This window comes from Electrona antarctica, assembly GCF_951216825.1.
Source record: "Electrona antarctica genome assembly, chromosome: 6".
NCBI classification, from domain to species: Eukaryota; Metazoa; Chordata; class Actinopteri; order Myctophiformes; family Myctophidae; genus Electrona; species Electrona antarctica.
In genome coordinates this window covers 22023039-22045407 of record NC_136811.1, presented here as the reverse complement: position 1 = coordinate 22045407, position 22369 = coordinate 22023039, and the positions used below count along the sequence as shown (strand labels likewise).

Here is a 22369-nt window from a genome sequence, read left to right as displayed (position 1 = left end):
TAAGATAAATTACCCGCCATAGGGCCATAGCTAGTGAGGCTATAAAAGCAGAACAAAAAGACAAGTAAAAAAGAAAAGTAAAAACAATAAAGGGAGAAGAAAACTGCAATGTCACTTCCATAATGGACTCCAAGTGTGAATATAAGGCATTAAAAAAAACAAAATAAATACAGTACCTTGACATATGGAGGTGCGAATGATGACAGGTACCACCTCACTTCCTGTTCTCCATTTTCCACTTCAAGCTGGGATTCTGAAGAAGTATAACACATCCATCCATTAAATTCTTAAAAAGGAATATATTTACTGCAGAGAACTATATGAAGACACTAAAAGGCATGTCAGTTTTTATTAATCTCAAACAAATATACTGTGTGATTTAGTTAATATATATGATTAAGATTTTGGTTTTGTCAATCTGTCTGAATCTGCGCGTTACAATGAGTAAATAATGCTATTAGTTGCAGAATTGTGACCAAATTTGACTGAGGGACTGCCATTGGATTTTTTTAAAATTTTAGTTTTGTCATATGAAAGCAGGGAATCATAGCTTCAAATTGACATATTGGTTGTTCAGTTTGACCCACCAGTTTTGGAGATATGGCTTGTAGAGTAATGTCTTAAAAACATGCCATGGAAAACTGTGCAAAAGAAAAAAATGTAGGTGATTCTTCATGCATCCAACGTATCCATGTCTGCCTAAACCTACCTGAGGTTTCTCCTGAGGAAGTGGGGGGAAAGATGATGGTCTTGTTAATGATTTCCACCAAGTTCTGAGGCATTTGTGGAGTCGGCGGAAGTGGAGACGACTGAATGTGTGGCCTGACCACAGGCAGTATGGGAGTGGCTGCCTGAGCAGGTAGAGCTGACAGAGTTGGGGTAGCTGGGGCTGCAGATACATCTAGAGTCAGGTCCTGACGGATCTGAACCTTGATGAACTGAAAAACATTTAAAACAAAAGGCCAAGGCCTTAATTACATATATTCCCATGGCAGGTGTTTGCCTGACCCAGTTATGAAAAGCCATTTATGACAGCAGTGACAAAATTCCATGCCAATAAGCACTACACCAACCATTTTTATTCTGGTTATCTCCCACCAGCAAAGGATAAATGGTTTTATATTCATTATAATTACCCTGAAAATAATATTATCAGGGTTTAAAACCAATGTACTAGGCTGTATGACGCCACAAAAAAGAACTGTATCCTACAGAAACCTTGCAACTCCATACAGAAACCTTGCATCTCCAGTTTTGCCTCCATTTGACTGTTAATACAAAATGGTGACTCCACATCTTGCACAACAAGTTTGCGTGGCACAAAGCCAAAATCAATGCAAACACATCTTCAGTGTCAAAAATACATAATCATCACTGAGGCAATAGAACATGCCATGATTCCTGATTAGTTGGCCGTCAGATGAAGATTTAGTGGCGTCTAGCCGTCTACCTTCTGGTGGTCGTCACACTGGACATAGATCTGTCCACTCCACGGTAGCAGGGAAGACTTGTTTGCCAGGGATGGGTTGGGACTGATCAGAATCTGCAGGTGACACCTATGCAAACAGAAAACAGACTAGAGTGGAAAAGCTAAAGAATTACAGTAAGTCACATAGATAATGCAATAAGGCCCGAGATTGTTCCTGTAATTAGACCTTTGAAGTTTGCGTAACATGGCACACTCTAAAGTAGCCTAGATGACTATCCTTTGGCAGATGCCAAGGGACTGTTAAATCCGTTGTCTGAGAGCTGCACGAATGACAGCAATGCATTAATCACACATAAGGAGCACAGATTAAGGTACTCCACTCAGATTACAATTTGTCTGAGACATGTCTTACATACTGCAGTGTATGCCTGGTCTGCTGAGGCAGTGAGCGTAGCATTCTTTTGGTTCCTTTGTTTGGTTCTTTTTAAAAAGATGTTTTGAGAAAAAGTCAAGGTCCAAACATGAACCGAAAATATCTCAAATATGTGGTACACAGAACGCACCTTAGCCCAACAAACTGAAATGAGAACATTAACGTTTTCTTACTGAGGATCTATGACTCCATGCTGAGGGGTGATGGTGAGGCAGTGGGCGGGCCAGGAAAGCTCAAAACTCAGCTCTCTGGATGTGTTGTTCTGGATCTGAACCTGCCTGGTATTGGCTGCACCATCTAAAACAAACAGAACGTGGGTTGCCATTACCTGCAGCTTAGGATAGCAGCATTTTAAGACAAATGCTCCAGAGTTTTTTTTAAAACAAAACAAAGGCTGCATTCATTTCAGCAGTATTACTAAAACAATGGCATGGCAGGGTTCAAAAATCGACAACTTCACCAAGGGCCACTTCACCCCCTTTTGCAACCAGATCTTATTTTAATGATGTTTGGGAGATAAACACTTTCCTGAGGTTTCGATGTGGGTAATATATGTTTTTAGATATTTTATTATTTCAAAGTGTCTGTCTACAGATACGGGTCTCACTTCCTTCCTGGACTTACATCAAGGTAGATGAAATGGAGGTAAGGACAGAGACGTAATGTTCACTATCATGCAATTCCGGAGGGAAGATTCGTTGCACCATGGGAGCCAAACTACACCCGGACCCGGAAGAAATATAATGCTTTGTCTGCTGTGTTGCTTTTATGTGTGTACACTGTGTAATTGTACAGAGGTATCTAAAGAGCAAAAAGTCAGTTTCTGGACGTGCCAAGAATCGCAAGACTGTCTGCCGTTTCCTGTCTGGCAGCCAAATCTCACGACACCTCAGACAGAAACCATACCTGTTGCCGTTTAGATCCTCAAATAAAATGATATAAACATTATAACATGCACATCGAAAAGCAAGTGATTAGAAAACAACCTGTGACATGTCTTCTTTTATATTCCTGAAACGATTGTATGACAAAGGTCTCAATTGTTCAGAAATAATGTTTGTTATGAGCTGGTCCAGCCGGCTCCATTCACTGCCATGTATTCATGGAACTTCCGGTGCGAGATTTGCCTCCCATGAAAGTGTCATGGTGCAGCCCAGTCACGTGCCCAAGACCATGACCTTTTATTCTCCAAGCTTCCTTGGACTACATGTTGTCTCAGTAAGACAGCCTTACTGCCTTACAGACTACATTAATTTTTCTGGCCATAGAGTGCACATTTCTAATTGTGCTACTGTTATCTACTATAAATACTATTAATTAACATTGAGTTTCTTCCAGCGGTGAAATGTCCCTTTAAGAACAGTGAATTCAGTTTTCAAAACCAACAAGTTACACTTTAATGTATGGGGTTCTACTCACTGATGCTGGGAGCAGCAAGGACAAGCTGTTCAGGGTGAATAGTCCAGGACTCCTGCTGCCTGTCTGAAGACACTGCAGTCTGAAGAGATGGAGAGGCAACTGTCACATCTGAAAATGTGTCCCATTATAGAGAACCAACAGTCCATTTGAAAATAGTTACCTTCAGAGAATGGGGCCCTGCCATCTTCAGGGCTGGTCCCTGGGGGCCTTTCACTGGTAACACGTCCAGGGACACATTACCATTGGAAAAACTGGGAATTATATGATTACGAAATTAGCTACCAGACAGATGGAAACGCAGCACATGAATTTAGATCATTTACATGATATGAAGAAGTCTTCCAATAGTCAAATATACCTGTATGACAAAGAACATTCTCAGACTACTACTGACTATTAGTCACCAGGTAAGTTACATGCTACAATTCTGGTGATCAGTATATTTATTCAGTATATTTATTTAATTTGAGAAGTCAGGTTGGTTTACGTAAACACGATATGAAGGACAACACCTGTCTGTGTCTGAGCCATGCATAGCAGAAGGCTGTATGCTCTCAAGGTGGTCACTCTCTCCACAGTCTGAGCCATCAGCGCTGCCCAGCACAGACACGACCACCTTACTCATATTCCCATAGAAGAGCTGGACTTCATTGGGTCTCTGGGGAAGATCATAGGCTGCAGGGACACAATACACAAATCTGTCAAATCCAAGCAACCAAACACTGTTGATTCTTCACGTGTGTGTGTGAAGAATCAACTATCGGTTAGGAGATTTACAGTTGGGTGCAAACATAATCGACATGCGTTAGTCCTCATCAGCCAGTTTGTACCATCCTTGAATTCGTCGTATTGGCAGGCATTCATTTGAATTAGTTTTTATACACAAAAGCCATAAGATGTGAATGATGAAATAACATACTGGCGATTGTCTTACTTCCCATGGAACATCATTTCAGCATATATGTTTTGTTAAACGGGACCTAAAATGGTTCTTTCAGCTAATAACTCACCCTCTGCAATGTGCTCTTCTCCCAGGAACTTCTCTTTGAAGTCAATGTTTTTCAGCAGGCTGTTCTCAGACAGAACCTTCCTTCCGGCCTCTGGTTTGCTCTGCAGCAACCTGAAGGACCAACACACACACACACACACACACACCACTTCAGTGAGACAAAGCAGCCTCTTCTCCACAGCAGGAACAGCTGTGGAGAATATATTTGTTGATTCAGTAAAAGAAAAGAAAAAGAAAAATGCTTTTATTTATTTTTGCATACTTGCAATGAATGAGGAATCAGAAGAAAGCAATTATGTGATTAATGAAACTGGTTGCCTTTTTTAGTCCTACAGTGGAAACTACAAGTATTGTAGAGTTGAGACAGTGCCTCCTTATTTTATTTTTTCAACTTAAACACCTGATTGAAAATCATACCAGCCCAAAAGTGCAAGAATTCCAAATGTAGTGGGAGCCCCAGTGTTACATTAAATCCCTCTCTATATTACCTATGGCAGAGGCATTTCCATGATGAATGCAACAACACACTGACCCCCAATTCTCCAGAGACTCAGACCAGTTGAAATAATAATTTCAGCATAGAAATGTGAATGATATATGATATGATATTCTTATGCATTAAGACAGTTGGAGTTGTATAAATAAAACATTCACCACAAACAGCTCTGAGCAATCTCTGTATGGAAAAAGAGCTAGAAGAGTTGATCCCAACACCTAACATTAACCCATAAATGAAAAAGAAGACAGTTTAGAGCAGTTTGGTCTGACCTCCTGTACTGCAGCCTGGACACTTCGTCTCCACAAAAAAGACAAATAGTAGCCAGAAGTTCATTGGCAGACTGACACAGGGATTGCTCTCTTTGTGTGGACTTCATCATAACCGTAATCACCTGGAAATGGAAAAATACACACACACACACCCCCGTAATCACCTTGCTTCAAACATCACCTTCAAAATTCAAACATCATTATGCACTACATATAGGCAATATGCAGTACTAAGAGGAAATAAAGGCAAAATGCTTAACAAATATGTTTCCCCCCCACTAGACTGTTTATCTGCTATACCGGTGAAATACTTGCAGTACAATACTTCAAAGCATGTCTATATGAATTCTAAAGTACACATTTTGTCCACATTTTACACACATCTCCATTTGATTTAGGTAAAACAAGCACTGCAGTCCCATGTTCCATATAATATCCTTGTTCCTACCTCTTGCGTCCGCTCCTTCAGTACAAACTGTGAAGGGGCGAGGCTAATGACAGAGGACTCCATAACGGTGCGGTTCTGAATGTCGGAGTAGGCCATGGCTTTGATGAACGCCGCCCTGGAGCCTGTGTTCCTCACACACAGACACACCTTGCTGACCCGTCCAGTGGCAATGCCCGTTAGCGTAGCAATGTAGCCGTCAGCCTGTTTCCTTTGATCCTCTAGGATGATGTTACTGGTGCCGCCATACCCCGACAGGGGAATCTAACCCAAGATAAGACGCCATAAAAAATAAAAAAGGACAGTATAAGATACAAAACTTTTGCAATTAAAACAGAAGGCCTTTTGCATAGGCGGGGTAAATGGCAGGGGGTTGATATGGAAATGAATACACAGCATGTACAGAGGAAGAACTGGCATTTAGCCGAAAGAAGAGCTCAAAGGAGACAAAATATGCACTTGTACGTAAAATGTTTTAGACAAGAGTGTTAGACAAGAGTTATGAAAATTACATCCCAGCATGCGATGCAGAGCTGGGAGGTGGGTTATCATGTGCCAAAATGTATTGTATCTATGAAAATTAAAACACAGCATGAGCAACATGGCTGGAAGCACTCGTATCAGCAGAGCAAGAGAAAGCAAAAAGGGGCGGGTGTGGGCGTCTGTTATACAATGTAAAAACCATTGAAATTTCCATTATGTCAAAGAATGAAGGCAGCAGTCATATACACTAAGAATAAACAGGAAGCGTGCCAAGAACACCACCAATGACCAAGTTATTTAATGTCGAGCTGAAATTAAAATGTTTTAACCAATTTAAAGCTAATCCTCTGTTACATCAGACAACTATTTAGTGCCCACAAAAGGTTTTTTAATTAAGTAATTTTTGTAGTTTTATCAAAAATCCAATCTTGATTACTTCCTGTAGTAAAAAAAAAAAAAAAAAACTTCAATGTTGCCCTCCGGACTAAGATTAATTATGTTACAGCCCCCAGCACTGTGACTGGCTGAGACGCACAGCTCCTGCTCAATGTCATGTCCTGCCTGCCTACTAGGAAATACATCCCAGACACTCACAAAATACCATTTCAGCTTGACTTGAAATGTTAAGAACTAGCAGTACTAGGAAAGAAAGAATATGATGACTAGCAGTACTACGAAATAATGAATATGATAATTATGAGAACAAAAAAGGGGAAGGAGGGGCTCGCCTTTTTCTTATTCTTCCATTTTGCATCTCTTTTAGATAGACAGAATACTCAGAATAAATAACAGCCTGCTTCTCACAGTGAATTTGACCCCCGGCTGCGAGGGCCGGGCTCCGGACTGTTTGATCTCCAGCTTGGCCAGCATGCAGGCTACTCGGGTGGGAGCGAAGAGCAAGTGGACTGCCACATCCTCACTGGGACGAATGGACAGCTCCCCGTGTCTGGTCAAACGCTCCTCTGCACTGAACATGCTCTGCAGCTGAGGGACAAATGTAATAAGAATCAGAGTTAAAGAAAGAAAAGCAGGTGCGCTTCCTCTGGAAAGTGCCCTTGGTTATAAGGCAGGGGTCTGCGAAGAAGGCTGTGCCAGTGTTCTCAAATAAACATGAGAAATTGCATCCGAGCCAGTCTTGCATCTTTTATTTTGCAGTGCCGCTTTTTCCATTTAGTTGGTGTATCAGTTAAGTAATGAGAATTATAGTCTTCATTTATTGCATATTGCTCATTTGGCATCAATTCAATAGATGTGTGGCCCAAATATAAATGTAATGATGTTTCTACCATTAATACTACCACTGGTAATAATGTGCAGAGAAAGAAAGACTTCAAGAGTTGGATCAGAACACATTTACTGTGGTATGCATCATCTTAGTTTGACCCACTGGGATCGCTCTCCAATTTGAACATAATGTATCATATTATATTCATGCTTTTATATTCATATTTTTATCTCCACCAAGCCAAAGGCATGGGGAGAGAGTATGTTTTGCACTCAGTCCTTTTTAACAGGAGATTTAAGACGTTTCTAACTCATGTCATCATGTCAACGTCGCAACACAAATAATACAAACTATGAAAAACTATGGCATCACATTATCAAATGAAATAGTGTTGTATAAAGTACTGAACTTTATTCCTACAAAATCACGACCGTACGTTCACAGTGAATGAGTTTCTGCCAACCGGAAGCGTTCCGGCGGCCCAAGCTGAACGCGGAAGTGTCGGCTGCATAGAGCCTATTACCATCCGAGGCGTAAGAAAAAAAATGGCACCCTTTTCACATTGGCCTATTATAGCACCACCAGGAGGCCACAACCTGACCTGGCCTGGTGGAGACCTGTGCCCCGAGGGGCACTTTATCTAGTTATCATTCTTCTCTTAATGAAGCAAAGATTAACCATAAATGCATGCATAGTCATTAAGAGAAGAATGATAAATATATAAAAAAATAAATACATGAACAGGCATTTACCTGGAAACAGTCTTGGTCCTGACCTCGGATCAGCAGACGAAGCTGCTGTGTGGTGTTTGGAGAGTTGTTCCTCAGCACCAGCTTCTGTTGCCTGAGAGACAGAGACAGTTCCAAGCTTACAGTTATGCACAAAAGATAATCACCTAACTCCAAAACGGAGGTGCTCTGAGAATCCTGTTGTCTTCTTATTCTCACCAGTAGCATGGGGATCAAATCATGGATGGATCCGTTTAACCCATTTTGACCTGAGATCAGATTCTAAAAATGTCTTCTACATCCTGACAGTTTTCTGAAAAAGCTATGTTTCTGTCAGTCGTTCTTCGATTTTTCAAAAATAGCAGACCTACAAGCTCGTAGCGCGCCACTCGGTGGCGCGTTATGAGCTTGTAGATCTGCTATTTTTCAATAGCTAAAGAACAACATAATGCTAACACCAAAAGGGGTTCCCGCCCAGAATGGGTTAAACCCCTGCAGGACCCATGCAGCATGTAAGATGTTTGATTTTATTTTTCCATGGCTTTCTGTACACCACTAATCTTCAATGAGTAGAAATAAATGGCGGATTATCTTGAAATGGCTTGTGAGAACAAAACATGCCCCATGGATCCCTGTTAGTCCCTTCTCATGAATAATATTAGAAACCTCTAATGGAATGGAAGCAGACCACCAGGCTCTGGGTTTTATTGATAGTTTTCCAATGAATAATTAATATATCTTTACAGTATTTGCGAGTGTTACAAATCATAGACAACATAACGGCAGCAGCCTTCTGGGATTATGCCGTCTCTAACCAGCACCTGAGAAAAGCAATGCACAGGACCTGGTCAAACCTAAAATACAAAACAAACCAAAAAACGAACGGACACAAAAATATATACATACACAGCTCTTCCCAGAGTGACACCTCCCCAGGCCATGAACTGTTTGTTGGAGAGGATGGGGAGTATGTCGCCAGTTAAACCAGGGACCGAGGTAGGGGCAGAAACGGGGGCAGGCTTCTCGTAGTCCTCCGTCATCACCTCTCCTGTCAGAGATACTTCATACTGAGGGCCGGATGGTAGCACCAAAATAGTGAGCAGGCTACAGTAGAAACATAAGACAAGAAGGCAGTCTCAATTAATGTTCAAAGGCCATAAACTGAAATCTATACATCTCTCTCTCACACACACACACACACACACACACACACACACACACACACACACACACACACACACACTTAAAGAAATAAAACTAAATGAGAATTGGTGTACCTCTCGTGTTTCCTGCTGCGCTGTGCTGTAAAGGTGACCACAATGCACTGCTCCTCTCCCGCTCTCAGAAACAGCTCATCAGGAGTCACCGAAAAACACTCCTCAGCATCACTGCTCTGTGGAGCCAAAGAAAGAGAAAAAGATCACAGAAAAAAGGGGTTGAGAGAGAGAAGAACAGAAAGGGGGGAGGGGGGGGGGGGATGTTGAGAAAAGTAGAAGGATGAGAGAATGAACAATGGTGATAAAGAGATGGAGAAAGAGATGGAAGGAAGCAAGCAAGGAGAATGGAAAATTAGGGAACCGCAAGACAGAAGACATAATTAAGAGGGAACCACAAGACGGATAAGAGATAATTAAGAAGGAACCACAAGACGGATAAGCGATAATTAAGAGAGAACCACAAGACGGAGTGAGAGAGGAAGACAACAATAGAGAACACACAAGAGACACATTTTCAATAAACCATCCCACAGCAGGTGGCACAATCTGTACCAAAATGCCACGCTGGCTTACCCAAATCCCACATCTAATAAGAAAAGCAAAGGTCAGAATTACCTTGAGTCTTAGCTGCACGTCAATGTTGCCTGCATTCTTTAATGGCAGAGTCTGTTGACTACTTTTACCCACCGGAGCAGAGAGGCTGACAGTCTAGACAAAATAAATAGAGGCAGTCAAGCAGTTCATTATCACCACAGTATGGGTCATGACAAGTTTAACAAGTAGGACAAGTTTAAAAAGTAACAAAAAGTTTACAATTTAACAAAAGGCAAACCATTTTACATTTACATAGCCGTTTAATATAAAACATTAACTATTAAATACATGATTTAGGAACCTTGCTAGAGTAATAAGACCAGAGTATTTCAGTTATTGGGATGGATCTACCCAAATCAGGGCAGTATGTTATTACAGTTATTTAATTTGTTCAATGCAAATCCAGCCAAAATTGTTTTCAGAAATCTTGCAGCAGTGTTTGATTCTTTACATACATAAGTTATGTAAAGAAACAGTTAGCAACACAATTCTTTTATTTGTTTCAATACAAATGTGAAGTATTTCAGGAAACTGATTCAAGAGGCGTTTTTAGAATCGGCCTCGGGTCTAAATGGGTTAACCAGAGAGTGGTTCTGGGCCAAAGATAAGGACTTTGGATATTATCTTCCTTCAAATAAATAGCAAAAAACTAGTCCTTTATATATATTATTTAAAAAGTATGACGTATAATGATCTTTAAGTCCATGATCACGGCACAAATGTGCATATTGGACAAACACTTAGAGCATGCAGTCTCTAAATTAATTTACCTGTAGGTCTTTAGGAGCATGGACCCTCGCAGTCCCAGACCTGGCTCTGAGTGGAATACTACTGATCACATGACTTGGACCTGGACAGTCCACCTCAATGTCCACTCGAGCGCTGTATTCATCAGCCGGTCCCAGTTCTCCTGAGGAATGGAAGCCATCCGAGTTAGTATTAGCAATTAAACCCGGAGTTTTGTCCATTAAAAAAATATATTTTATTAATAATCTGAATTTATAAAACTACAGCAAAGTACTATTTATTTACAAAATATTTAAGAGACTACACACATGGCATCAACTGACATTATGTGAATGCAATGCATTGAATCATGCATCCCTTTGGTTGAAATGTGCAAAGTATGGACTGTTCATTCAAAGTCAGAAACTGTGGGATATAGGACATTACCTGAAGATGTGGTATAGTTCTGAGGTGCCCTGAAGTGAACCCAAACCAGAAAGCTCTCCGGATTCTGGGAAAAGTGAATGACAGCAGTCCTGTGTTAAAGGTTTCACTAGTATCTATACAAGCTAAATAAACACCAACTAGGTGGACTGTGAGTATTTTAACAGACAAACCTGTCACTCATTTTCACCCAAATATTGTTAGTCAGATCTCAGTCATATAGCAGTTGTTAATCAAAAACTAATTAAAAAAACAATGTAGCTGATCACTTAGGAACTAAAAACCTGGGGCATTTGGGTGGCACAGAGGCAAAACACTTGACCGCCCATCTCTACAGAGAGTGAGTGATTGCAACGTCACAGCAAAAAAGTCTCCCTTTGAATAGTGGGCTCTGATTGGTCACCCACAACTCTGGGATGAGCGAAATATAATTGTGTCAGATCAATCTCCACAGGGACCGTTTTTTTTCCTGTGGCAAATTCATCTGGTTTCCAGGCTAAAACAGAATGTAAATTTCATTCACAATGTTCAACGACAGAAACGCAATTAAAGTCGTTAGTTAATCACAATCATTTGAGAGACAATCAAGTCAAGTAAAAGTTCATAACCGTGGCAGCCTTGGGCTATGCTCACCTCTCCATAGCTGGCATGCATCACATGGTTCATAACCGTGACAGCCTTGGGCTATGCTCATTGCTCACCTCTCCATAGCTGGCATGCATCACATGGTTCATCACAGATGGGGAGGACTGCTGGGTCATGTGACTTGTCTGGACTGACCCCTCAGCTGTCATGGCCAAAGGGTCCTTGGAGAAGGTGAAGCATCGCCAGGCTGTGGCATTCTAAAGACATGAGGGATGGAACAATTAGTAGGTTGTACATGTATCAAATGTATATTGGTTTGGTATCTTTGTCTTTGTAATGGTGCTCACATCAGCAACGAACACTTAAGAACCTGGCGGCTGCATTTTTACACTGTACAGTTTTGCATGGCAAACATTGTATTCACTTACTGCACTGATTACCAGGCGGATGGGCACGGTGGCATGAGTCCTGTTGAGAAGTTTTAGACGAAGGGATTTGGCACTGCCACCTGACAGGTCCCCGAAGTCCAAACACCCAGATTTACCAACATCAACCTGATAAATTGTTTTATTTTAGATTAGATGCAATATAAAGTCAAATGTAACAGTTATTTTTCAAGCCATGAGTCAATAATGTTCTGGACGAATATATTCATATGCATTACTCATTACTGCTTTCTGTAAACAGTAAAGCTGCTTTCAGACCTGAATACATATATTCGCCTCAGTTAGTCCTGTTTGTACCGCGCCAGGTCACACCGCGCCCGTTCGCGCAATTCTCGTCTTTGCATTGACTTTGTATGTAATCGTGTCGCTCTAACCATCCAAGTCTGAACGCACCTTTAGAACTAGCAAATAGGACAAAGCTGACATTAAGCTCAAAAGTGGATGAGGATCAAGAACATATAATATTATACAATATATTTTTTTGTTTACAAAAAAGATAATTTGGTAACAAAAATGACAGCCTTTAAGAGTCCATCTCCATAAATCAATCAATTCAATATCTTTGAGATATTGAATTTTGTTGTTATACTTCATGTCATGTCTATGAATTGATTGCATAGGGCCTAAATGGAAACAAGACCGCAAGGACTTTTTTGAACCGAGTTTGACAGTACTCTGCACATAAATGTAAAAAACAGAAACAAACTATTCAATCAAAATAATATGGTCAACAACCAGAACCACAGGTCACTCACCTCTAGTGCAGGGTTCTCAGCCACAGCAACAAGCACCACCCTTTTGGCGAAGACTTCGGCCCTCGCAGCGACCTCCGAGTCAGCCGAGGCGGGCCAGGAGGAGACACTGAGGACACATTGGTAGACACCGGCCTGGGGCGGTATGAACAACACCTTCTGCTCCTCTGTGCTCTTTGGGCCAATGATCGTCTTGTTCTTCACCATCAGCCACTGATAAGGCAAGCTGTCCACCTGGAGGGATTGTCATGGAGTTTTACCGTTAGCCTTGATGTTCTGTGTTTGAACTCAAACCGTTTTAGTGAAGTAGTGAGACTGGGCCCACTTAAAAACGGATTGAAGCTGGGTCGTTGAGTGAAATGTAGATAGTTCTGAATGAAGGAATCGCCATTGCAAGTACTTTCTGGTTCACCGAACTGAGAAATTGGAAGTGTTTCAGTATAAAGGTTTGAAAAAAGGTTAGAATAATCAAACACATTCTGCACCATTTGAGTTTAGTATGTTGTTTTGTCAATGTTTACAATATATCATGTCTGTGTAATTTTGAAAGGTGAAGCTAAACACAGTTTAGCCCATTATAGCGAGGAGAAAATATTTTACTGTATTATAGCTGATGCCACCTTATTCCTGGTTTTCAGACAAGGGAAACGGTAACCTTTAGAAATGAAACTATTTGATCTTCAGGAAAAATGAAAGAACCCCAACTGTTGGCATAATTAAAAGTGTTGTACCTTAAACAATTGTACTAACTTAAACACCTGATGTGGTAGATGATACTGCATCATCACAGCCTTGATTGTATTACTGCTTACGTTCTAAAATGTTTTCAAGTGATCAAATATTCATCCAATTTATACCAAATGTATTATGTTGCTAGTTATCGGCGAGTTATCATGATTAAACAGATCATTGCGTTCCAAATAGTTCTAATCTGATATAGCTAAATGTGACCAAGATTTGCCTTTTCAATTTAAATTTATTCTTCTAAATCTTTCACGCTTGTAACGGCGGACGCTGCACAAAATAATTTCCGAAGGCATTCGTTTTTACAATTCACTAAAAACACCTGTGACTGCTCACCTTTTCTCCATCAATGGCCAGGCTAGTGACAGCTATGGAGACCTGCTGCCATCGCTCAGAGGGGTTGAAAAGACTCAGGGAGGTCTGGGAGGCGATGCCCACACAGCAGGCATGAGGGAAGCGCAGCTCCTCTGGTACCACCACCTGGCCTGAGGACATGACAACAGGTCAGAGGAGAAGTGTAGAGCTGACACCAGGTATTGTATAACGTGTGACATTGTCTTTGAAATTGCATCAAGGTTAGGAGTTACAATTCAAACACCAAAGAGTAAAATGAATAAGAAAGATGATTATTACCCCTGCTGAGATGCAAAAGACAAACTAACTAGAAAAAGTGCCTTCTGGGCACTTTTTCACTCCAGGAGGATAGGAGTGTGTGTGATGTTTGGCAAAATGTTTAAGAGTAATATAAAACTTGTATTTTTTCTTGTTTTGCAACAATTTTCTTCATTTTGTTGAGAAAATGCAGAGCCAGATTAACCATAGCATCTCTGAGGATAGCATTTTGGATGAGCAGGACATTGCAGCCTGGGTCCCTGCCACACAATATGTTCAGATGACACTTTCGGAACAAAGGCAAAATATATGTACATGTAAAATCTAACAGATCTGTGTTGAACATGAGACTATAGCGACAGTGTATACCGATTTGCGTGATGTATGGATAAAATCTGTGCGAGTAATATAAAGAAATGGGTTTTGCAAAAATCGGCCTGATGGTCACGCTACAACAGGCAGATGCGAAAAATGTAGGGCATACAAAGTTGTACACAGATCGGTGCAATTATAGGTAAAAACAGGAATTGGCCTGTTATAGCGCCACCATGAGGCTATTTTGAAAATGTTTAAGTGGCATTTTTTCCTCTGCCTAGTGGGAATGTGTTTGCATAATTGCACGGAAATCGCACGCCGTGTTAAGATTTGAGGTAAAATATTGAAGTAAAAAAATATTGAAGTAAAAAGTAAAACCTTTTCCTACTTCAGATTGAGACGTTCACAAAATTGTGTTTTCATTCAGACTTTGCTGTATAATTACCAAGACTGTCTATTTCTACCTTTAAGTTCTTCAAGACCTCCAGTCATCCATGGTCCGACACCATGCTGACTGTAAGGTTTCCCCATCAGGCCTAGGTCCAGCTGGTTCTGATGAGGTCTATGGAGCTGGTGGTACCCACCAGGCCCAGAGGTGGTGTGCAGATGCCCCAGAGAAGGTTCGCCGGAACGCATGCCTTTAGTAGATCACAAGCAACAACATTTATTACATTCCAATTACCCAGTTTCACCTTCATGTCCCACTTCTGGTAGAACAATTTGCTATTACTCGTGACATGAGAAAAATAAAGGGAGGCTCCGCACACTCAGATCTGCACACAATCAATGTATTTATTTAGCTAGATCATGGGAGTTGTAGTTCTCAGTGAACTACAAGTCACCCAAAGACACTAAGTGTCCATTTAGACAAGAGAAAACATCATTATTTACAAACGAAGTAAACAAAAAACACGTTTTTTTCAGCGGATGAGCGGTGGTTCTTTTTACATTTTTGTCCATTACTCGTGAACAAAAATGGAAACAGAACGTGGACATACCTGAAGTGGGCACACTGTAGAGACCGTTCCCTGTTGCTCCCACTTGGTAAGCCCCAGGATGTAACAGAGCTTCAGATCCCAAATACTGTTGTGCCAGCTGGGAACTGAACAGAGAGCGGCCTGTGAGGAGGGACTGCACAGCTCCATGGTGGGGCAGGTCGACCATGTTGGCACCCTGGGGCTTAAAGCTAGGAATGGGCACATAACGCAGGTCCTCTGAGGAGTAGGAGGGAGGCATGCCAAAGCCACCTCCAGGGTACACTTCACTCGCCTGGGTTGAGATTGAGCCGGCAGCCCCCCACTGCTGGGAACTCTGAGGGGCTACAGTGCTGCCAGGCTGCTGGATGTTGAGATTGCTGGAGTAGCCTGAATCGACTTTAGTCAGCTGTCGAACACCAGGCTCAATGAGGTGCTTGTGGTGAACGCACGCTTGTTGGAGGTTGCTGGTCCCAGTCCCACTACAATGACAGTTACATTCACTCTGGCTACGACTGCAACTGAGAGCTGAGCCGCTGCGCAGGGGTTCTGGGCTTTTATACGCGTGTGGTGGTAGAGGGTCAAGACTTTTAGACTGGTGAGGTTGTAGCTGGTCACGGCTTTTGGACGGACTGGGGATATCCAGGTTTGATTGTGCTTCTGGATCCACTGGAGGTGTTGGACTAGCCCTGATAATAGTGGTGCTCAATTCCATGGTGTAGTTACCGGTATTCTGCAGAAAATAAGGAAATGGAGGCAATCATCAAAGGCTTGAATTAATTTACAATGTCAAATTGTGACACAGTGGTGATGCAGTTTAGACAAAACACTGCAGCTTTTAATGCTAAACACCACAGCTTTTAATGCTAAAGGAGACATGGCCCAGATGGCCTCCATCAATTTAAGTTTTGCTTTTGTATTTCCATTCATCTAAAGTTTGGCTGCAGACAACGGAATACCTACATCAACATAAATAAATACAAGTACAAACAGCTGCAACAACTAGAGGCAGCCACAGAGAGCATAGTCAGTGCCAGTGGGTACATACATATCCCAAAACGTGTCACATCCGAAAGAAAATGCTTACCAATCCAATATTGGTAGCTGTCAGGTTACAGTCATCCGTTTGTTCTATCCATTTGTGACCCTCTCAACATTTTTGAGGGGCGCTAGCCCCTCCTATACACAGGTTTAATGTTTGTATTTAGTCAATGAGTCAATGAGTTTACTAAACAAACTTTGAAGGGAAAGTTTACGTCACAATGTGTCGTTTACGTCATATTGTCTCTATTGTTAATGCCGTTTAATGTTTGTGTTGGCACCGTTTGTTTTACATCACCATTACATCACCTAATCAACATGAGTTAGACTTTAATATACACACACGGGTGTGATTTTTTTTAATATAGAGTATAAGTTGTATACATGAATAGCTTATGAACTTCAGTTCATAGGCTATTAATTGTGATCATGTCAGATTATACTGTATATTAGGGTGCCTGGTAGTGCAGCCAGTTAGTGCACCAACCACATGCTCCATGTGAGTCACTAGGATTCCAGTTTGAATCCAGCTCCAGTCATGCCTTGCATGTCTGCTCTCCCTCTGCCCTCCTTTATGCCCAGTTTATACCCTCTCATAGCTAAAACATCCCATAAATAAACTTCAAATGGATATGACATTTCTACTTGAGGTTATACGTCAGAAAACAATGAATACCAACTTTGTCTATTTCAATCAAATGTGTGGGTGAAACACTGAGAATGCAACCGTTGAGAATAGAATCTGTTATTATTCTTTGCTTGACGCAGTGCAACCTGAACTCAATGCAGGCAGTGTTTTCAAAGGAAGCATTCCTTGCTTCCTTTGAATGGCTGACAGCCAATGGCAATGCCTAATGCCCGATGGCTTTAGGTGAGCAGGTCATAATGAGACATAGAATATTGATTAGTCATATTTAATGACAATTTAAGGCAGCTGGTATGTTATCACCCATATTATTTTACCTTTTTCCTCTCCGGTGTGGGTATAACAGTGCTGTCATTCATTGAGATGTATGTGAGCCTGCTGAGGCTGGGACTAGAGCAGGTGGACTGTGGGGAGAGCTCACAGCCCTGGTGTCCGTCTGCCAGACCTGCACTGGAAGGGGGCGATGACACCGTCCTGGTAAGAGAACACCACAGGAAGGGAATGCCACAGATCATGAGTACATGGAATAAAGATAAAGAAAATCTCACGCCTGAAAACAGATTAGGACTTTTGTCGGTCCGAATCTGTGATGAAAATAGCCTAGGAAATAGGTCTATTGTCAGCACAAGAGATGCTTCTATAGACCAATTCAGAAACGGGTCTCATGGTCGCAGCTTACGTATTTCCTGTAGGCGGAGCCGACATAGCTGCAGTTTAAACCTGCACCTCTTCTACTACAGTGAATGGTAGAATAACTGATGTTAGTCTGCCTCAAACATTACTCTTTTACCTGCTTTTTAACACTAACACTTACAAAGATCTGAGCCATAGAGTAATGGTTGAGACAAAGCAGTGGAAAGTCCTGAAAGATACATAACGTCGGTCTTACCCAATACCCAATCTTTCCGTTTTATGAACACAAGGCTGCTGTACTTAGTTTATACCTCATACTAAGCATTTAAAGTATGAGGTATAAGTACAGCAGCCTTGTGTTCATAAAACGGAAAAACTGTTGGAGCAGCCATAAACTACACAGGTTCATCCTGGTGTTCTGGGCATCTTTGTAATGTTAGTGTTAGTAAAAAGCAAGTAAAAGAGTAACGTTTGAGGCAGACTAACATCAGTCACTCTGCCGGTTTAAACCACAGCTATGTCGGCTCCACCTACAGGAAATACGTAAGCTGTGACCATGAGACCCGTTTCTGAATTAGTCTATAGACTAATTCACAGAGGGGTGCCCTGGGCACGGCCATTACTGAGGTGTAATCCATGGAGCAGGTGCTCCGTAGGCCAGGTGTAGCTAATCAGTGCTGCTGCGCTTAATGGTACACCTCAGTAATGGCCGCACCCAGGCAACCCTCTGTGAATTTGTCTGAAATTGTATAGAAGACATACTGGGCTGCTGTGGAATCCCAATGACTGAAATCAGTCATTAAGACTGAGAACTTTAATCACATTAGCTCAAAACCAGAAATGGCATTAAGGAACACCTTTTTATATTTGCTATTTGTGAGAGAAATACACAAGGTATTTTTTGCCACACATTAGCATCTCCTTACATTCACAACAGTAGGATTTAGGTCTGCAAATGTCTGTTTAAAAGAACAAGGACACAATTGATATTCCATCAACTCAGTTTGCAACCAATACAAATTTGTACACACTCATGTAGCATACATCTTGATCAAATCCTTAATTTGATATATTTGTAGTTGAACATGAACAGATTGCTTTCATGTAAGAGATTATGTGAATGCAGTACCCATCAGCACTGGGGAAAGTTCATGTATGAGATTATGTGAATGCAGTACCCATCAGCACTGGGGAAGGATGTCTGACTAGGAGAGGAGTGGGTCAGCGGAGAGGTGGACGGTCTGAAGTTACGATGGGTCTCCTCCACACCAACTGCAGAGGGCACGGAAGAACTCTTAAACACTAGTGAACAAAGACAAGTGATGTTAATGATCAGTCAGTGAGCAATGAGCATAACCGTTATCCTAGAAGGAGGGGGTGCACACGCAGATCCGACACACCAAAGGTCCGAAGCGCGGGGACATGCGATGCGAAAATGCGATGGTCCGACATGCGCTGCTCCCGTGCTTGCGGTTATGGTTAGGGATTGAGGTTTCGGATCAATAGTATGTCGGAACTAAAGCCTGTACCCAGAAGGAGATGACAGATTTTGAGATGAATGTGGAGATAAGTTTTCTGTCCGACAGCAGCGCCTGACATGAAAGGTATAACAACGTATAGGTGTTCCAGGTCTAAATAGGTTAGCTGGACTCACTACCGGATACATGTATATATTATTTTTTAATTTTAACGATTTGGAAATCTGGTAGCATCATCATACACACTACAGGATAATCTTATAAGATTATTTCATCAGTCTTTCTCCCGGTGTACCCGCTGTACCGTTCCATACAGTAGCGGTTCAGATAAATGTAAGTTTACTTTGAACCCACCACATGCTAGTGGTTTTAACAGTGGATCAGATGTTGACATAGGCTTTCACATTTCACCTAACAGTCTATACCAAAACCAGAAATTACATGTAAAGGTTATGCAATGCAGCAACCAACTCACCAAATTGATTATGTGCTTGGGGGGTTTGGCAAGAGAAGTCAACGTGTTTCTCCACAGAGATTTGTGATGACAAAACACCTACAGCACTCCTGAGTGAATGTTTCTTCTCTGGAGTAATGCTAGGATTGTCTTTCTGCTGCTGGCCTGTAACCCTCACCCTCTGGGTAGGGGGAGAGGTGGTTTTTTGCAGGCCCAACTGTCCTTTCCTCATGTTAGGAGAGGTTCCCGGTTCACCAGGAGAAATCACATGGTTGTCCTTAGTATGCTCCAAGGTTTGTAAGGAAGACCGAGTGTTGTTGCATACTAATTTGCCTCGGTTTTCTATCGAGTTCCTGTTTGATGTGCTCGGAGTCCTTTCGTCAGTTTTTGCAGCAGCTGCAGAAGGCTTAACAATGGAGGGCTGCCCCGAGCCCACAGACCTTCTAGCCGAGCTGGACCGTAGTGTCGGTATGCAGCTCGCCTTAGGCCGAGGAATAGAGCTTCTCCTTTCACTTTTACTACCTGAAGACAATGCATTTGGACCAGATCCCGACTGGTGTGTTGTAGTACAGTTGGCGTCTTTTGTCTCTCCTTTGCCATCTCTCTCCTCACCCTTCCTATTTGAGGGCCCTTGTTTCAGATGATCTTCCGCTTGCTGGGCATTCTCCTCAACAAGAGATCCACCCTGAGACCTCCTGTGAGACTTGTTGAGGTTGTCAGCCCAGCTACTTAGATCAAACGTGGTTTGTGCAACTGAGGCATCACCACTGTTACTACTGCTAGACACATCAGCCATTCTCAGGTACTTCTCTATGTCAAAGGCACTGAGCTCGCCAGCACATGTGCTTCTCTGTAGTGTGTCCAGCAGGGCACTCCGGTCCAGTTGAGAGCAAGTCTGGATATTGGACAGAGTAGAGGCAAAACTATGATTTCCATCATAGGACGTTTTAAGGGTCAAGATGTAAGGACAGCTCTGATACAGATTATAGATCCATAACCAATTAATTAATCTCAGTCTTGCTTAACTAAATAATGTATTGCAATTAAAAAAAGTCACCCAAAAGTCACCCAAGGCTGATTTTGTTAAGATAACTCACATTTTGAAGTGTGGCGGCTTGGTCTGCAGCTCCAGCAGGCCTGGGCTGATTGTTGGCTCTGCTCCTCTTGGACAGCTCCAGGATCATGGCGGCCAGATGAGACGGGTCTGCGCTAATGGAGGCGTCGGCGATGGCTGAAGCGATGGTGCTGATACTCAGCAACAGATTGCTGTTGGTTTCGTTGGGGGAGACGTAGCTCTCATTAGCCAAACCCGAGGCTCCAGAGTAATTTGGCACCACACTGGGTTCCGAGCGGTCCTACAAATTGAAATAAGCATGGTAGATCAGATCCTGATTTTAACAACAGTATTTATTGTCCATTACTGGGAGTCAACAAGGACTTCGTACCTTCGTTTTGTCGCAAGGTTCTGGATCAGTATCACCTTTAGGTGACATTCGATCACCTGGTGCTTCAATCGTCTTATCCAGGTCCTCTGTGGGGAAGGGAATTGTAATTAGTATACGGTCAAAATGGCAGCATTTTATGTATTAAAGATGAACATACAAATCTGAAGTATTACTTTCATAACTACAACACACCTGTAAAGTAATCTGAGGAATAACACAACTGTAAAATCATGTGATGTATCATTACTTCTACAACTAGTAAACAAATGTGAACACACCATGTTTCAGAGTTTTGTCTGCTTCACTCTGTTCAAAGGTGCTGTTGTGAATAGATGAGTCTCTGGACGACAACTCTGAAGGACGGATCAGAGGAAATGGTTCCCTTTTCTCCGGAGATGTGATTATGTACCCAAAGGAGGGCTGGAGAGAGAAATAAATAAATGTTTTACTGATCATAGTTGTCCTCTTCATAACAATTTATGACCCACTAGCTCAAGATAATAGCTCAAAATAGGACCAGAGAAAACAAACACGGCAACAAATTCCTGATGATTCAATTATTCATACAGATGAATGCTCTCTTATAAAATCCAAAGCACAATAATATATTGTGCATTTCATCTGCTTGCTTACAAACGTTACCAAATACCAATAAAAATATCCACGATGGGAGCAACATTCTGGTGTGCAGATTTTATTATATCATGTATGCACACCCACCAGATAGATAAGAGTACACACCAAGGTTATAATAGTTAACTAAAACAAAAAAAAACGAAAACTAGAATTAAAAAAACATTTCAGTTAACTGAAACTAAATAAAAATAAATAGAAAAAGATAACTAAACTGAAACTGTTCACAAAATGAACTGAAATTATAGACAAAATACCCTTTTAGTTTTAGTTTTGATCAACATTTATATGCCTTTCGGTCATTTATAATATTATAATTCGTTTTATTATTGATCTGCACCAATAAAGTGTAGACATGTCCCCGCGCCTCCTTCCCTGAAAAAGCGAGTGCAAAGTTAATCCTGCACCGTTTTCCAACTTGGGATTTAAAACACATTTGAGTGTCTACAGGTACAGTAGGAGCCCTATACACAAAGCAACCAGAAAAATATGATAAAATAGGGCTCTTAGGCCTTTAGGCTATGGTACAAACCAGAAACTCCAGTTTGTGAGCAGTGGCTGAGCATTGTGGAGGAGATATTTGTAATAGAGAAACCAACTCATACATTGAGAAATGGATTGAATATAGAACAGGACGACGATGGTGATGGTAACAATGCACTCATTAATGGACTGGAATACGTTGCTTATT

At 41.6% G+C, this 22369-nt stretch overlaps 1 protein-coding gene across 1 annotated transcript in view; it reads right to left on the bottom strand.

Annotated features, from left to right (window-relative positions):
- Positions 1-22369, bottom strand: part of cep192 (centrosomal protein 192) — a 41661-nt gene that overhangs the window by 5704 nt on the left and 13588 nt on the right. The window contains exons 18-46 of the mRNA XM_079504624.1: positions 21324-21465; positions 21046-21131; positions 20698-20955; positions 19622-20495; positions 18847-18970; positions 17353-17509; positions 15373-16081; positions 14839-15012; positions 13784-13932; positions 12707-12937; positions 11934-12059; positions 11622-11762; positions 10924-10987; positions 10521-10660; positions 9772-9864; positions 9217-9332; positions 8846-9043; positions 7964-8054; positions 6791-6970; positions 5507-5767; positions 5059-5180; positions 4292-4401; positions 3794-3956; positions 3442-3532; positions 3282-3360; positions 2036-2159; positions 1451-1556; positions 710-938; positions 177-253 (exon numbers count right to left, since the gene is read on the bottom strand). Coding sequence (XP_079360750.1) covers positions 177-253; positions 710-938; positions 1451-1556; positions 2036-2159; positions 3282-3360; positions 3442-3532; positions 3794-3956; positions 4292-4401; positions 5059-5180; positions 5507-5767; positions 6791-6970; positions 7964-8054; positions 8846-9043; positions 9217-9332; positions 9772-9864; positions 10521-10660; positions 10924-10987; positions 11622-11762; positions 11934-12059; positions 12707-12937; positions 13784-13932; positions 14839-15012; positions 15373-16081; positions 17353-17509; positions 18847-18970; positions 19622-20495; positions 20698-20955; positions 21046-21131; positions 21324-21465 — 5415 coding nt within the window. The remainder of the gene's footprint in view (positions 1-176; positions 254-709; positions 939-1450; positions 1557-2035; positions 2160-3281; positions 3361-3441; positions 3533-3793; positions 3957-4291; positions 4402-5058; positions 5181-5506; positions 5768-6790; positions 6971-7963; positions 8055-8845; positions 9044-9216; positions 9333-9771; positions 9865-10520; positions 10661-10923; positions 10988-11621; positions 11763-11933; positions 12060-12706; positions 12938-13783; positions 13933-14838; positions 15013-15372; positions 16082-17352; positions 17510-18846; positions 18971-19621; positions 20496-20697; positions 20956-21045; positions 21132-21323; positions 21466-22369) is intronic.